The sequence below is a fragment of the Myxocyprinus asiaticus genome, chromosome 27, assembly GCF_019703515.2.
Source record: "Myxocyprinus asiaticus isolate MX2 ecotype Aquarium Trade chromosome 27, UBuf_Myxa_2, whole genome shotgun sequence".
Lineage (NCBI taxonomy): Eukaryota > Metazoa > Chordata > Actinopteri > Cypriniformes > Catostomidae > Myxocyprinus > Myxocyprinus asiaticus.
In genome coordinates this window covers 33,134,527-33,151,207 of record NC_059370.1, presented here as the reverse complement: position 1 = coordinate 33,151,207, position 16,681 = coordinate 33,134,527, and the positions used below count along the sequence as shown (strand labels likewise).

Sequence of the window (16,681 nt, the reverse complement as noted above, 5' to 3'; positions counted from 1 at the left end):
TAAATTCTGCACCAGTAGTGGCACCAAGCTATATATAAAAAAAGAAAGAATACAAATGTTTCTAAACAGGCTTCCCAAATACTCTGTTCACCACTTCTCTGAGCTAGCTAGCCAGTAACATTTAGCTAATACCTAAAAAGCTAATGTTAGCACAGTTGGTGACTAGCCAGGCTTAATTGCTGAGAAGGAACTGTGCAAATTTCTGTAAAAATCCCAGTAGAACTCCTAAAATCTTGTATTTTGTGAAAATTATACTGATATCTGTTTGTGTTTTACTATATCCTCTCATTCTCTATACTTTGGTAGGGCTTTTGATTTTGCCCCTAGTATTTGATGATAGCTATTAAAAGGCTTATTACAGGTAGTCCCGCCCCAAATTTTGCATTAATTGAGGCAGAAGCTGACATGTTGGACCGCTCCAAAAAACACAGTAATGATTTAAAGGTTAGTTCACCCAAAAATTATAACACTCTTATCATTTACTCACCCTCAGGCCATCCCAGATGTGTATGACTTTATTTCTTCTGCTGAACACAAACAAAGATTTTTTTTTAAGAATATCTCAGCTCTGTAGACCATGCAATGCAAGTAAATGGTGACCAGAACTTTGTAGCTCCACAAAGCATGTAAAGGCAGCATAAAAGTTATCCATATGACTCCAGTGGTTAAATAAATGCCTTCAGAAGCAATATAATAGGTGTGGGTGAGAAACCAATCAGTATTTAAGTCCCATTTTACAACAAATCTCCACTTTTACTTTCACTTACACATTCTTCTTCTTTTGTTTTTGCCAATTCAAATTCTTCATACATATCACCACCTACTGGTTGGGGCTGGTTAAAGATAGAGATTTATGGGGGAAAAAAAGGACTTAAATATTAATCTGTTTCGCACTCACACCTATCATATCGCTTCTGAAGACATGGATTTAACCACTGGAGTCATATGGATTACTTTTATGCTGCCTTTATTTGTTTTAGCTTCAAAGTTCTGGCCACCATTCACTTGCATTGTATGGACCTACAGTGCTGAGATATACTTGGACTTTGCCTTCTGCAGAAGAAAGAAAGTCATACACATCTGGGGTGACATGAGGGTGACATGAGTTTACACTTTTTGGGGAAATCCATCTACACAAGCCTACCTGAAATTACTATAGGGAAGTATTTTAACATACTTCACCTTTAAGAATAAAAACATAAAATGCATCATGTATCATGCTGTAATTATTTTGATTCAGATTCCTGTGTTTATGATGAGATTATGCAGCCCATCCTGTACTCCGGCTACCTCTACAAGTCAGGCACCTTGAACAAAGGGACATTATCTCGCAGAACCAGAGATGGTAGGCGACTATGTGGCGAGCACAAGCCTTGGCAGTGGTTTTGGAGCAGAATGTACTTCTTTAGTAAAAACAAACACTTGCCAGTATCCACACAGCTGGACCATACTATTTCATGCATTTTAGAATATGGTGGTAGTAAAATATTATGCAGATATTACTTTAAAGGTGCACAAAGTCTATTCATTTATCTCCATAACAACATTATTATCAGACATTGTGGAATCATTTTCTGATTGGAAAATAATATTGGCAAATATTGTACAATGGCATTGATATCGGAAACTTTTGCCTATATCTGATGCTGCATATACTATACAATGACAAGTGTCAGTAGAAAGTCCAAGACCGAGTCGTATCAGCCAGTGAAACATTAGTAGTTACAATAAATACTGCTCGGATATACAGTATATTCAGAATGTTACATACACTTTGCTTTAGCATTTTGTTTTTTTATTTTTAATACCTTTTTATTTTCGTTTTGTTTTTTCAGCAGATTTTCAAAAATACTGGTGTTCAGTGGAGAAGTCTATTCTCTTTTATGAGTCTGACAGATGTCAAGAGCCCAGTACGAAGATCGATGTGAAAGACATCATCTGTTTAGGAGTTAGCAGGCCAGACTCCTGCAACAACAGCGGCTTTATCGACAAGTGTGTGACAAGTTACTGTGTTTCACATTTATAGTACTAGAAATGATCAAAATATCCTACATAATAAAGGTCTAACATTCCTTGATACATTTTTGTTGTGCATTTCAGATTTCGATACACTTTTGAACTGTACCTAACATCTGATAAACTGGTTCTCTTCGGCTTGGAAACTCCGGAAGCATTGCATAGTTGGGCGAGAGCAATAGGGAAGGTAAATATTAATCAGTCAAGCTGTGCTTTCTGTACACAGGAAATAGCTTGTCACACCAGTGCATTAGACCTTGCCTTGTTTTTTGATCTCTGGCAGGCCACCACCCCTCTCAGCTGTCACTGCCTTCTGGCGCGAGAGTTCGAGCGAGTGGGCGTGCTACGCTACAAGGCCATGCTCGATCCCCAGCAATGGAAAGAAGGCTTCTTTGTTCTGCAAAAGTCCAACCTGTTCATCTGCCCTGGAAACGATGGAGCCGCTGAGGACATTATAAACCTCAAACGCCTACAGGAGCTCAGTGAGTCTGTTACCTCAATCACTGTGTCGCTAATATGGTATTTCAGAGCAAATAATGCTCCTAAATTTACCATTTGGGTTAATAAAGTACCGGTGTACTTATCTATCTTTGTCTTGGTTTATAAATCAAGGCATTGCATCAGAAACAGAGAACCATGAGAAGAAGGACATTCTAGTTCTGGTTGAGAAAGGAAGGTGGGTCTTTGGTTTCTCTAAATACACATTTATCCACATTAAAGTCAACATGAAATTAAAAATGACCCTATTTACATTCTTAAAGGGGTCATGAAATGAGGAATTCCATTTTCATTGATCTTTTTACTTGTGGGAGTTCATTGTACTGTAAAAACATACTGTAAGTTTCAGAACTCAAAACTTCCTCCTCACTGTAAAAAGAGCATTTGTTTAAAACAAGCTGCCAAAATGACTCGTTCTCTGCTTCCTCCGACTTGTAATGTCGCACTGTGGTAGACATTTGCATCTGACTGCCTCCACAACAACACATCAATGCCTACTTTACCTTATCACTTCCGTAGCCCCGCCAAGTAGCGTTGAAAAGTGAGATGGCAAAGAGTGAGATGGCTGTTTCTCAATGTGCATTCTTACGTTCTTGTGGACTCATTCAACATCATCATCCACTGCCAAAGTTCGATTCCAATCCTCAAGAGCACAAGTACCGAGGACGCAGGAAATTATGAATGAATGAACGTTACATTTTCTGACACTACACTCAAAGCACTTTACATGGTGAAGAGGGGGTCTCCTCAACCACCAGTGTGCAGCATCCACCTGAATGATGCAATGGCAGCCATAGTGTGCCAGAACAATAAACCACACACCAGCTATTGGTGGAGAGGAGTGATAGAGCCAATTAATGTATGGGGATTATTAGGAGGCCATGATCGTTAAGGGCCATGGAGGAATCTTAATGACCAAGAGAGTCAGGACCTCGGTTTAATGTCTCATCCAAAAGATGGTGCCTTTTACAGTATAGTGTCCCCGTCACTATACTGGGGCATTAGTACCCACTCAGACCGCATGGTGAGCACCCCCTGCTGGCCTCACTAACACCTCTTCCTGCTGCAACCTTAGTTTTCCCTAGGAGGTCTCCCATCCAGGTACTGACCAGACTCAACTCTGCTTAGCTTCAGTGGGCAACCGGTCTAGTGATACAGGGAGATATGGCTGCTGAAAATTACCTGGATGTGTTCTTGATATGAAGGATGCATCGGATGGTGACTACTGGGCAAGAACTCGGTACTACGGTGGCAGACGAAGGACATTTATCATTTTGATTTTTTCCTCTAGAGTTTTCCGCTGTAAGCTCACGAAAGTCTGACAGTCCTCATACTCGTTCAACATTTGTTGTTTTTTTTGGCATAATTTTTAATATAGTAATAAACACATCGAGAAAACGAGTGTTTACAGACTTTATTCTTTTAATGTGTCACTAGTACTGCAAAACCTCACTGGTGTGATGATATTAATGCTGTCACTGGTGTGATAATGCCAGTAGTTCTCTCACTGGATTCAAATGTGCTGTGACTGTTAATTGCACAACAGAAAGATTGCAGCACATCACAAAGCTTGCAATAGATGCGTTCTACATCCTCCTGTCCTTCCGAGTTTGTTCTTCTAAGGTAGCTTGGCAAGAATGGTCTTCATAAGGACGCAAGTCCTTTCTCTGCGTTCTTAGAATTGAGAAACTCCCAGAGAGCAGGTCAGTCAAGGGCAGAGAGCCAGTCAGAACAGTGGGTGTTTACTGACAAGTTTTAATGGAGAAACAGCAGCAAAACCGAGCGTTACTGATAGTGATTGTGTTGTTGTACAATGTGACTTTTTTTGTGCAAAAACTTTACTAATATAAGTGAACTTCAAGTAACACATCACAATAATAAAAAAAAGGCATGCCATGACCCCTTTAATACACATAATTTTTTTTTTGTGGATGATTCATCGATGAACATTATTCCAAAGAAAAAGACAAATTATCTTCGTAATCTATCAACAAACAAGCTCTGCTTTGGAAAATACTTTACTTTTTGGCTGACATCACCAAGCCCTTCTATTTATCAGTCCCCCCCCCCCCAACCACCTGTCATTTAAAGGCCTCTTCTCTCAATTCAATCAATTTCAGATGAATAAAACCATGCCTGTCCCAACATTTTTAAATGCCAAATGAATTCAAATAGAGGTCTTTGATGATGTCAAGCATTAGTAGTCTCCATTTCTTAAAATTGAATGTCATTTTATGGCTGACTGTGTCTGTAGGACTCTGCACCTGCAAGGTATGGGCAGGACAGATTTCTCTCTGTGGTACACAGACATTCAGAAGGCTGCCGGCGGGAAAGGAAACACCCTTAAAGATCAGCAACTCAGCAGAAATGACATTCCCATCATTGTAGACAGCTGCATTGCCTTCATAACCCAGTATGGTGAGAAGACAGACTGATATCATATTCTTTGTTTTTAAGAAATGCCACCCAGCCTACATCTATAATATGGACAATACCAACAGTATCAATGAGTGATAAGTGTCTCACATACACAGGTTTGGGCCATGAGGGTATTTACAGGAAAAATGGTGCGAAGTCTAGAATCAAGCTTTTGATGGAAGAGTTCCGCAAGGATGCCCGCAATGTGAAACTCCGTATAGGAGATAACTTCATAGAGGATGTGACTGATGTACTAAAGAGGTTCTTCAGAGAGATCGATGATCCCATATTTATGGCTGACCTCCACCCCTTCTGGAGGGAAGCTGCCAGTTAGTACAATACATTTCATGTTTTCAAAAGTTTCAGTGTTAAAGGAATAGTTCAATCCAAAATACAATTCTCTCATCATTTACTCACCCTCATGCCATCCCAAATGTGTATGATTTTTAGAAGAATATCTCTGCTCTGTAGGTCCATACAATGCAAGTGAATGGTGGCCAGAACTTTGAAGCTGCAAAAAGCACATAAAGGCAGCATAAAATTAATTTTATGTTATGTTTATTATGTTAATTTTATTAATAAGACTCTGGTAGTTTAATCCATGAGTTTTGGGTGAGAACAGAGCAAAATGCTACTCCTTTTTCACTGTACAGCTTACCATTGCAGTCTGATGGCACAATTACGATTTCAAGCTCGATTATACTTCCTAGTGTCGGATGCATGCACATAGCTAGATGGCGCTAGGAAGTGTAATCGAGCTTGAAATCATGATCCCCAAGGAGACTGCTGTTGTCTAGATTTATAGTGAAAAGGGCATTTTATTTTGGTCTGTTCTCATCCAAAATTGATTGGATTACTTCTTAAGACATGGATTAAACCACTGTAGTCATATGAATTACATTTTTGCTGCATTTATGTGCTTTTTGAAGCTTCAAAGTTTTGGTCACCATTCACTTGCATTGTATGGACCTACAGAGCTGAGATATTTTGCTAAAAACCTTTGTTTGTGTTCAGCAGAAGAAAAAAATGTCATGCACATCTGGGATGGCATGAGGGTGAGTAAATGTTGAGAGAATTTTCATTTTTGGTTGAACTATCCCTTTAATGTATTTGTTTCAAATGAATGAGCATCTCATTTTGAATAGTTGTCTCAGTGATTTCTCATGCCTATATGCAGAAATACCTCAAAAGACACAACGTCTGGACAGATATAAAGAGCTGATTCGAGGTTTACCGCGGGTTAACAGAATGACTTTAGCAGCACTCATTAGTCACCTCTACAGGTTAGTACATGTCTTTGTTCTGATTCAGCCTGACCTTTACAAGTCTGTTTTTGGTCATTATAGCAGCACCCTCACTCTCACTCTTTCACTTTGCATCTGCCTTCCTCTCTCTCTCAGGGTACAAAAGTGTGCTGACCTGAATCAGATGTGCACTAAGAACCTGTCACTGCTGTTCGCTCCTAGCCTGTTTCAGACTGACGGGAAAGGAGAACATGAGGTCAAGATCATAGAAGACCTCATTGATAACTACTTGTATATCTTTGATGTAAGTGTATAACTTCAGAGCATGACGCTAACAAATGTCCCTGAAGCTCAACTGGTAGAGCAAGGCGCAAACCGGTAACATGTATACCTTGGAAGCACTTTAAGTCACTTTTGATTAAAGTAAAAGGTTATTTTACTGTATAAAATACTTTGGTTGTACCATGATACAGTGACTATATACCACTGTATTTTGATATATGCCATGGTAATGAATGATTTCAATATACATATACTGTACCATGGTATAAAAACAATATTCCAAAAATGCCCAGAATTACATTGTAGTACCACTATAGCACTTTTGGGGGCTTTTTTGATAGTAGAATGCAGTTAAATATAAATATCAATTGATACATTTCGTTATAAATTGTTATTTGTCATTTTAAATTGACCTTATTTTTGTATTTGATCAGGTCGATGAAGAGCACCAAACACAGATTGAACTGGAAATCAGTCTGATCACTACCTGGAGAGACACACAAGTAAAATCACCTGCTTATCTGATGTTAATATGGTCACAAAGATAAAGATTGCATTGTGAGCTGATATTTTTGTTATGCCATTTATAGCTCTCGCAGGCTGGGGACTTGATTATTGAAGTCTATCTAGAAGAAAAGATACCAGATCGTTGCATCACTCTGAAAGTAAGGACATTTTTGTTTACTAAAAATCCAGGATGCCTCTGCTGAAGCTTATAAAAAAAAGAACAAAATTACTTAGGTCAATTGCTGCATCTCTGTATAAACTAGGAAGATGCTGTTGTACAACCTAACCACAAGGTGGCAGACAGAAACCATTTTTTCATTCAATATGAAGTCTTGCCTTCTTGTTTTACTGTTGATTGCACTCTGCAGGTCTCTCCCACTATGTGTGCCGAGGAGTTGACTAATCAGGTGCTGTATATGAGAAATATTCCTGCAGGGGAGAAAGACGTATGGATGACTTTTGAGGCCGTTGAGGAAGGAGAGCTTGGTAAAAAGAAAATGCTTACTTATGATAGTCAAATCACACTTACAAGTTTCTTAAAATAGGAAGTAAATCACAAACTGTGGGGTAAATAATGTTTATTAAGGGTGGAAAAAAAATAAGAAGTAAAATGCAGGATGTCATTTTTGCAGAGCGACCTCTTCACCCCAAAGAGAAAGTTCTGGAACAAGCCCTGCAGTGGTGTAAAATGGTTGATCCCAGCTCAGCATATCTAGTGGTGAAGAAGGCACCCAGAGAAGCTATAGACATTTTCACTGGTGAAAAGCATATTTATTTCATATAATGAAAATTACATCTTTCAGAGAATGTAGTAATCAATTTAACATGTCTATAAACTTTTTTGTCAACTTCAAGTTTATCAATATATATAAAGAAAAATTATGTGAACCCTTTGGAATTACCTGCATTTGTGTATAAATTTGTTTTAAAATCTGGTTTGAACTTCATCTAAGATACAATATTGAACAAATACAATCTGTTTTAAAAAATAACACAATTTATTGTATTGTTCTTGTACATATTAAATACATCATTCAAACATTCACAGTGTAGGTTGGAAAAAGTGTGTGAACCCCTAGGCTAATGACGTCAACAAAAGCTAATTAGAGTCAGGAGTTGGCAAACCTGGCATCCAGTTAATGAAACAAATTTGGAGGTGTGGGTTAGAACTACTTTGTCTTATAAAAAGCACTCAAAACATTTTGAGTTGCTATTCACCAGAAGCATCTGCTGACGTGGACCATGCCTCATAAAAAAGAGATCTCAGAAGACCTACGATCAAGAATTGTTGTTTTGCATAAAGCTGGAAAGGGTTACAATGTTATCTCAAAGAGCTTAGATATTCATCTGTCCACAGTTAGACAAATTGTCTATAAATGGATACGATTTAGTACTGTGGCTACTCTCCCTAGAAGTGGCTGTCCAGCCAAGATGACTCAAAGGGCACACTGCAGAATGCTCAGTGAGGTAAAAAGAACCCTAGAGTGACAGCTAAAGACTTCATCATTGGAACTGGTTAACATCCCTGTTCATGAGTCTACTGTATGGAAAACATTAATCAGGCATGGTGAACATTGCAGGACACCACAAAGGAAGCTGATGCTTTACAACAAAAACATTGCTGCGCTCCTGAAGTTTTCCAATGACCACCTTAACAATCCACAACGCTACTGGGAAAATGTTTTGTGGACTGATGAATCTAAGGTTGGATTGTTTGAGAAGAACACGCACTATATATGGTGTAAAAAGGGCACTGCATACCACAAAACATCATCCCAACAGTGAAGTACTGTGGAAGGAGCATCATGATTTGGGGCTGCTTTGATTCTTCGGAGCCTGGACCACTTACTATCATTGAGGGAAAAATTAAATCCCAAGTTTATCAAGATATCCCACAGGATAATGTCAGGGGGGCTGTGTGCCAGCTGTAGGTCAGTAGAAATTGGGTGATGCGGCAGCACAATGACCCTAAACATTGAAGTAAATTCACTACCGAATGGCTTAAAAAAAAAAAAAGAAAACCACCTTTTGGAGTGGCCCATTCAGAGCCCGGACTTTAACCCAATAGAGATGCTGTGGAATGACCACAAGAGAGCTGTTTACACCTGACATCTTAAGAATATAGCTGAGTTGAAGCAGTTCTGTAAGGAATAATGGTCCAAAATTCCTTCTGAACATTGTGCATGTCTAATCCGCAGCTACCGGAAACACTTGGTTTAATTATTAAATCCAAGGGTTCACTTACTTTTTCCACAGCACTGAATGTTTAATGCGATGTGTTCAATAAAAACATGCAAGATTAAAATTGTTTGTGTGTGTTGTTAGCTTAAGCATCATCATGTTTGTCTATACTAGTGACTTTGATGAAGATGAGATCAAATTTTATGACCAATTAATGCAGAAAACCAAAAGGTTCATATACTTTTTCCTTGCCACTGTGTGTGTGTGTGTTTAAAGGAAATGTATTCATAAGATCTGAAACTTGTCAGAATTTCTTTTAACTTTTTTCAGCATTTTTAATCACTCTTTTACAGTTAACTTTAATAATCATGCAGTGTGACAAATTATTTTTAAAAATACAGTTTCAAATATTTAATGTAGCCCCTCAATTATTATGAGGTCATAAAATCTGCATGCATTATAATTAATACATGAATTAGAATTTTTGGGTTTAAAAGAGATTTAGTAACACATAGCATCCAAAAATAAAATCTAAAACCATAAGTTGTCACAGGAAACACACCAACTGCATATTCTCTCTGTATTGTTGTTAGTTTTTGACCTTGTATCTGTTGTCTGTGTTGTGGGTGGCAGCCTACAAGAGTGAGATAGTGAAGTCTGGTGTTCTGAAGTGTCGAGAGGAGCTGCCCAAACTCCTGCAGGGCAACAAATTCCAGGAGCGCTCGTTCCAAATTAGTGACCACAGACTACTCCTGATGAAGGACAAGAAAGTATGTTTATAGTTCATCATTGATCAGCAACCTCGAAATACCAACAAATTACAGCTTTCTGGACAAATGAGAGCACAGAGACCTGAATGCAAATTTTAACAATTATTTTCATATCCATCCATCATCACAGACCAACAAACCTGAAAAAGAGTGGCAACTAAAAACCTTGAAGATTTACATGGGGATAAGAAAGAAACTAAAACCACCCACAAAGTAAAATACATATCTCAGAATTTTGTCTTTAGAATAAATTACATTTTTTTATCCTGAGCAAACTTTATGCAATGGTAACGGTAACGGTATTAACGTGTGTACTTGCAGATGGGGATTTACCGTAATGTTGGAAAAGCAGCAAATGTAAGTACTTATTTTCAGATGTTACACATGAAATAAAGCAGGAATTCATAGCAACCTATGGTTACACATTTTATAAGTCTTGTCACTATCCATCCTAAATCATCAATTAAAACAAAAATAAAACAACATTTTAGATTTGTATAGAAATTCAAATGTAGACACAATTTATATTTGTCTACAAAACTAATTACAAGCAATCAAGCCTAAGCATTTAGATCAAAAGGTTTTAAAGATTCAAGACCCTGTAGTGGCTGCTATTAGTGATGAGATCTTTGATCAGTTTGATCTAGTTTCTCTCTCAGATGTGAAGAACATTACTGGTCACCTGAAGCCTTCAGCTTGTCCCTGGGATGTTGTTCCCTCGTGCTTGCTTGGTGAGATGGTAGAAATTATTAGTCCAAGTATTATGTCTATCATGAACAGCATTCTTTCAGCTGGGACAATCCCTCTGTACTTTTAGCAAGCGATTGTTAAGCCTCTTCTTAAGAAACGTAGCTTAGACTCTTTAGATTTGACAAACTATCAGCCGATTTCTAGGCTACCTTCTTTATCCAAAATTCTGGAGAAGGTGGTTTTTGCTCAGCAGGTTGTGAGATTCCAAGGCACAGTATTATAGTGGTTTTCGTCCTACATTGAGGGCAAACCATTCTCTGTGAGGTTTGGGGATTTTTCTTCTTCCTTAGCACCCATTACTTGTGGAATCCCCCAGGGATCTGTTTTGGGACCTATTCTATTTTCACTGTATATGCTCCCCCTTGGTTTGATTTAAAAAAAAATATGGTATGTTTTACGCTGATGACACACAGATTTACCTTCCTCTGAAATCAAGAGACAAGAGTACTTTTACATCACTTTTGTTATGTTGGAGGAGGTTAAAAGCTGGATGGCACAAAACCGTCTCCAAATAAATGACAAGAAGGTCATTATTTTTGACCCTAGTGGATGTCAAGGGGATATAATAAATGGTTTAGGTCCATGGGCTGCTAATTTACAGACACAGGTAAAGTATCTTGGTGTAGTTTTTGATTTGGCCTTAAATTTGTCAAGTAGATAAAGGCTGTTGTGAAAAGATGCTTCTTCCAACTGAGAAGTATTGCAAAAAATTAAATAAATTATTTCAGCCAATGACCTGGAGAAGGTGATACATGCTTTTATTTCCTCCTGCTGGGACTACTGTAATGCCCTCTATTTGGGGACAAGTCGGGCATCTGTGTCACGGTTGCAGTTGGTCCAGAATGCGGCAGCCAGGCTTCTCACAAATACCAAGAAGAGGGATCATATTTCACCTGTTATGGCTTCTTTGCATTGGTTACTTGTTCAGTACAGGATTCAATGTAAGGTCCTGCTATATGTTTATAAAGCAGTTCATGGAATGGCCTCTGGTTATGTTATGGAGCTTATTAATCTTCAATACTCATGTAGATTGTTAAGATCAACTAATCAACTTTTTCTTAAGATCCCTCGGTCACGCTTAAAGCTTAAGGGTGATCGTGCATTTTCTGTTGCTAATCCGAGGTTTTGGAATGGTCTGCCGCTCAATATTAGATCCTCCTCTTCCATCTCCATCTTTAAATCTCGTTTAAAACGTATCTGTATTCTCTGGCTTTCAACACTTGATGGATACTGTGTGCTGTGATTTTATTTTATTTGTTAATGTTTATTGTTTTTATTTGATTCTTATACTGTGCGATGTGATCTTAATGATTGCATTTTGCATATTGTTTTACCTCTAATGTTCAGCACTTTGGTCTAAAGTGTAGTTTTAAAGGGCTTTATAAATGAGGAGACTTGAGACTTGATCATGAAAAACTAATTCTGTCAATTGTATCAAAACTTTTGACTGGTAGTGTACATTTTAAGTTTACAATGCATTAAAATGCACAATTAACATTTGTTTTGATATATCATGTGTTATAGACTCTTTAAAGATACCTTGAATAATAATTTGTATGTATTGTAACTGTGCTTGCAATTATTTATGCATGTAATATAAGGTAGGTATTATTTTATGTATTATAACTGGTTCTATTAATACATTTGCAGTGCACTAAGAACACCTTGATAATGTATTTTACATATACAGGCTTCATAGAAAGTGTTACCAAATTGATTTATGGCAATATAGCAGATGTGAATCACTTTTATTGACCTGACAGGTACCTCAGCTGTTCATGTGAAACTGAATTATGGGACTGGATGACTAATTTACTTAAAGCACAGGTAAAAAACCTTTCATATAGAGCAAATGATTCTGAACGTTCATTGACCTTTCAAAGCTATAAATTAACAGTAAATTCCCCCCTCAGAATGATGACCCACACCCACCTGTGATGAGACGCCACTCTTCCTCTGACATTTCCAAACAGAGATTCGGCACCATGCCACTAGTGCCTATTAGAGGAGAGGAGAGCAATACCAACTCTACCATGCTCTCTGCCAATCAGACTCTGGTAGAGTACATGCTTGCTTTTGCCATAAATGTTTGCCATACTGACACATTGGCACATGTGGTGCTAACCTGCCCTGAGCTTAAAAGTATAGTTCACCCAAAAAATTAAAATCTGTCATTATTTACTCGCCCTAGTGTTGATCCAAACTTGTATAACTTTCTTTCTTCACCATTCACTTTTATTGTATGGAAAAAAATATGCAATGAAAGTGAATAGTGACTGAGGCTGTCAGTTCCCAACGTTCTCCTTTTGTGTTCCACAGAAGAGAAATAGTAAAATGCATTAGGAAAAACACAAGGGTGAGTAAATGATGACAAAATTTTGGTTGAACTGACGCTTTAAGATTTTTGTCTTTGTTTGTGTATTTTTGCAGAGAAAGCTTCACACAAGAAGGGCACTTTCAATGTTCTTTGTAAGTATTTCTTTTTGTCTGCAGATTAACCATTTCTTCAACACAGTTAGTCACAATTACAATGGCTGTCCAAAATGTTAAAAAAAAAAGAAAAAAAGGATCAAATGGCAGTTGTGTGATACAAGCTCTAAAGGGTTCGGGAGTACGTTTCACAAAACAAGCTACACTTAATTTAGGAATTCCCTTTGACTTCCTTAGTCTTTCCCTCTATTTCTGTTGGGAACCAAAGTTTCCTGATCTGGCAGGATGCATTTAGAAGAAGAATGCTTCTTCTGCATTGTTCTGCAACTGTAGCCTTGAGGGAGGGCAGGGAGCTCTGTGTTTTGGGAAAATGCCGCAGCCTCTGGTGCGTCCCAGCCCAAAAGCTTTCGCAAGCAAATTGTCTGCAGGCTTTGTGCTTTTGTCCTGAGTGTATTTGGCAATTATCTTGATGTTGTCACTCTGATACTGATACAAACGTTTAAGCTCAGAAAAGGAAGTAATTTGTTTTTAACATTGATGAGGGGTGAATCCCTTTCTGTGTATGGCCCGCTTACTGAAAATACTCCTTTTGTTCGCATAATGGTAGATCATCTAACCAGATATCTAGCAGATTAGGTATTTTCATGTGGAAAAAGTCACTAGTGTGTTTGTAACCTAAAACCAAATAGTTAAGCATTTAGTTTCTATCAGGGCTGTAGCTAACATAGACACTGAGGGGGATGTATCCACCACAGTATTCAGATTATTGGTCAACTGATATGGGATTTTCAATGTTTGATATATATTCTTGGTTTCTACTATTTTACTTATTCAGGTAAAATTCTACATTCTATTAATTTCATTTACTTTTTTTGTTTTGTATTGTTTTTTGCATTTAGCTTACGTATTTGCAAACACAAGGATATACGTTCATAAACGTACTTATGTTTTATAGAACTGAAAGTTCTAGCTCTAAAATCTGATGTGCCATTTTCAAAGCTGTTGTAAAAGAACTGATATATGCAAACGTGTGAAAATGCAAACCAAAAAACTTTTATACATATTAATGTTCCAGCTTTCTTATTACTATTATTATAGTTAATTTTTATAGTCTATAATGATAACATTTTATAATTATTATTTATAATATATAATTATTATAAAATTATGATTATTGTGTAGTTTTATGTAATTTTATATTATGTAATAATTTTGTAATTATAATATGTCTATCAATCAAATTATATATAATATGTATTTGTATATAGTATTATTTATTATTATATAATTATGTAATTATATTTTTAGATATATATTTAAATACAAAATGTTTTACTGTATGTAGTATTGTAATTTAAATAAAAAAATATTTAGGTTTTAATCTATATTACTCATAGTATTATAGAAAAGTTGATTATGATTATTTTAATTAATAAATATAATATACTAATCATATTTTAATTGATAAATATTATATACTAATATAAGTCTTAAATATAATACATATTTATGTGTTATATATTTAATTATTATATAATTTTATTACATTTTTATATATATTTAAATATAACTTGCTATATGTAGTATATATATATATATATATATATATATATATATATATATATATATATATATATGTATGTATGTATGTATTTTTATAATTAATACATGTAATTATTTATTGATCATAAGTTAGTATAATATAATAACCATATTTATTTTTTATGATTAAAATTTTTTTTTATGATTATTAACATAAATAAAAATGATTTATTGGATATTGATGTCTTTTTTCATGTTGTTGTTTTATAAAAGCATTAAGCCACAAGAGGCCTTCCATTAAAGTGATTTTAATACATGCCTCTTAACTGTGGTACATCACTGTAATGCACGGCCTCTCATGGCTTATTGGTTTACAAAGCACAATTTGGTTTTGCCTTTTGAAATCTACCACAGTTATCTTTTGTCGTCCTTGTATGCTATGCAGTGCTTTTGATTTTTTTTCCTCTTCTGTCCAGCCCATGAAGATGCAGCAGGACTCATTCGAGGAGCGCATTGAAAGTCCAGAGCCTTTGTATGAGGAGGTGGGTGACTTTGGCCTGCAGGTGCTCAAGTCTTTGGAAACCAGTTTTCTGTCCAGTGCCCATGCTGAGACACAGGAGGTGCCAGCACGGCCTGTCAGCCTCGGACAGAGGAAGGCTGCCTCCCTGGATCGCATGGTTGGGACTATCTCAATGCACACTATGAGGGGAGAGGGAACCTTATCCTCTGGTGAATCTCTAGACATTCTGGGGCAAGAGGACCCCAGTGAATCTCTGCATGTCCCAAGTAGGCACAGGTCACACAGATCATGTAGCCCCCAACAGGAACTGCTGTTGCAAGAACTATCCACTATGTTCGGCAAGAAACCAGAGTCTGAAGAGCAGTGTAATACTGAGAACCTCACCTGAGAATGGGACAACACCACCACAGAGCTTTAGAAAAGTTGGACTAGATTTGTCCCAAAGGCAATTTGCTCTGGAACTTCAATTAAATTGTCCTTTATCTGTTTGAAATTGGCTAGCAAGAAACCAGTATTATAATGATCTGATTATTAATGAAAAGTATAACTATAAAGCATTGTGCCAAAGCAGTCACCGAAATGAAGTCTTGGAATCTGTGCTATAAATATTTTGTATAAATTGGGTAAATCGGTTTTGGCATGTGTTGATTTGTTACACAAAAATTTACAGACCTCTCAGCATTTTCCAGAATTTCACATTTTTGCCATTTGGATGTAAGGTTTAATGTATTTTATTGTTGTATTATTTGTACCAAAAAATGAATGATATTGCCTGTAAAGCACAGTATCTGCAGTGGGTAATACATAAATGACTACTGTATGAGTGTCTTTCAATTCTCTTTGGACTTTGACCAGATTGTTTTATTTGTATGCAGTTTTCATATATTTATTAATTTATTTGTAGACTATTTGAATAATTCTCAAATATTTCTCAGTGTTTGGAGACAAAGCAAAGGAATGTTCACAGAAGGAAGGAAATTACTGATTTGGTGGTAAGACTTTGAACAGTAGAGGGCAGTGTAGATGCAGCACATAATGTCTTGACAATCTTCACTCCACTTCATAGGCATTTATTAAAAGTATGTACAGTACTATAAACTCTAATGACAAAATAAATATGTGTTATTACCCTGAAATTTTGTTTATTGTATTTGACCAATGAAACAGTCCTGGTTGGTGTGTTTTTGTGAATCTTCATACAGTGAATTAAGTTTTTTGGTCTTCTTTATAGAGTAGATATGGACTCACTTCTGTTGCACTGACAAATTCATGTGTCAGTACCACCACTATACTTAACTGATAATTGCTATCTTCTCGAGGCCTAAAAGCAGCAAACAGTATATATTAAAGTTGCTAGTGTTAGTGTAAAATCTCTATTCATAAGATAGAAATATATGTATTTTCACACACACACACACACACACACACACACACACACACACACACACACACACACACACACATATATATATATATATATAAGACATAGCAACTTGCCAAATTTGATGTATGTAGCTTGAATG

The 16,681-nt window shown here is 36.6% G+C and overlaps 1 protein-coding gene across 7 annotated transcripts in view; it reads left to right on the top strand.

The window, feature by feature from the left end:
* Window positions 1–16,294, top strand: part of LOC127417986 (arf-GAP with Rho-GAP domain, ANK repeat and PH domain-containing protein 3-like) — a 52,566-nt gene extending 36,272 nt beyond the window's left edge. For 5 of the 7 annotated variants that reach the window (XM_051658283.1, XM_051658281.1, XM_051658285.1 and 2 more), the window contains exons 15-34: window positions 1,241–1,345; window positions 1,836–1,992; window positions 2,101–2,203; window positions 2,300–2,498; window positions 2,629–2,692; window positions 4,769–4,932; window positions 5,049–5,261; window positions 6,110–6,215; window positions 6,333–6,480; window positions 6,893–6,961; window positions 7,049–7,123; window positions 7,334–7,451; window positions 7,598–7,723; window positions 9,780–9,916; window positions 10,047–10,129; window positions 10,238–10,273; window positions 12,430–12,493; window positions 12,580–12,723; window positions 13,097–13,135; window positions 15,115–16,294. In XM_051658283.1, coding sequence (XP_051514243.1) covers window positions 1,241–1,345; window positions 1,836–1,992; window positions 2,101–2,203; window positions 2,300–2,498; window positions 2,629–2,692; window positions 4,769–4,932; window positions 5,049–5,261; window positions 6,110–6,215; window positions 6,333–6,480; window positions 6,893–6,961; window positions 7,049–7,123; window positions 7,334–7,451; window positions 7,598–7,723; window positions 9,780–9,916; window positions 10,047–10,129; window positions 10,238–10,273; window positions 12,430–12,493; window positions 12,580–12,723; window positions 13,097–13,135; window positions 15,115–15,546 — 2,582 coding nt within the window. In that variant the 3' untranslated portion in view covers window positions 15,547–16,294. The remainder of the gene's footprint in view (window positions 1–1,240; window positions 1,346–1,835; window positions 1,993–2,100; window positions 2,204–2,299; window positions 2,499–2,628; window positions 2,693–4,768; window positions 4,933–5,048; window positions 5,262–6,109; window positions 6,216–6,332; window positions 6,481–6,892; window positions 6,962–7,048; window positions 7,124–7,333; window positions 7,452–7,597; window positions 7,724–9,779; window positions 9,917–10,046; window positions 10,130–10,237; window positions 10,274–12,429; window positions 12,494–12,579; window positions 12,724–13,096; window positions 13,136–15,114) is intronic. The other 2 variants (XM_051658286.1, XM_051658287.1) reach the window with 2 other exon arrangements.
* The last annotated feature ends 387 nt before the right edge of the window (window positions 16,295–16,681 follow it).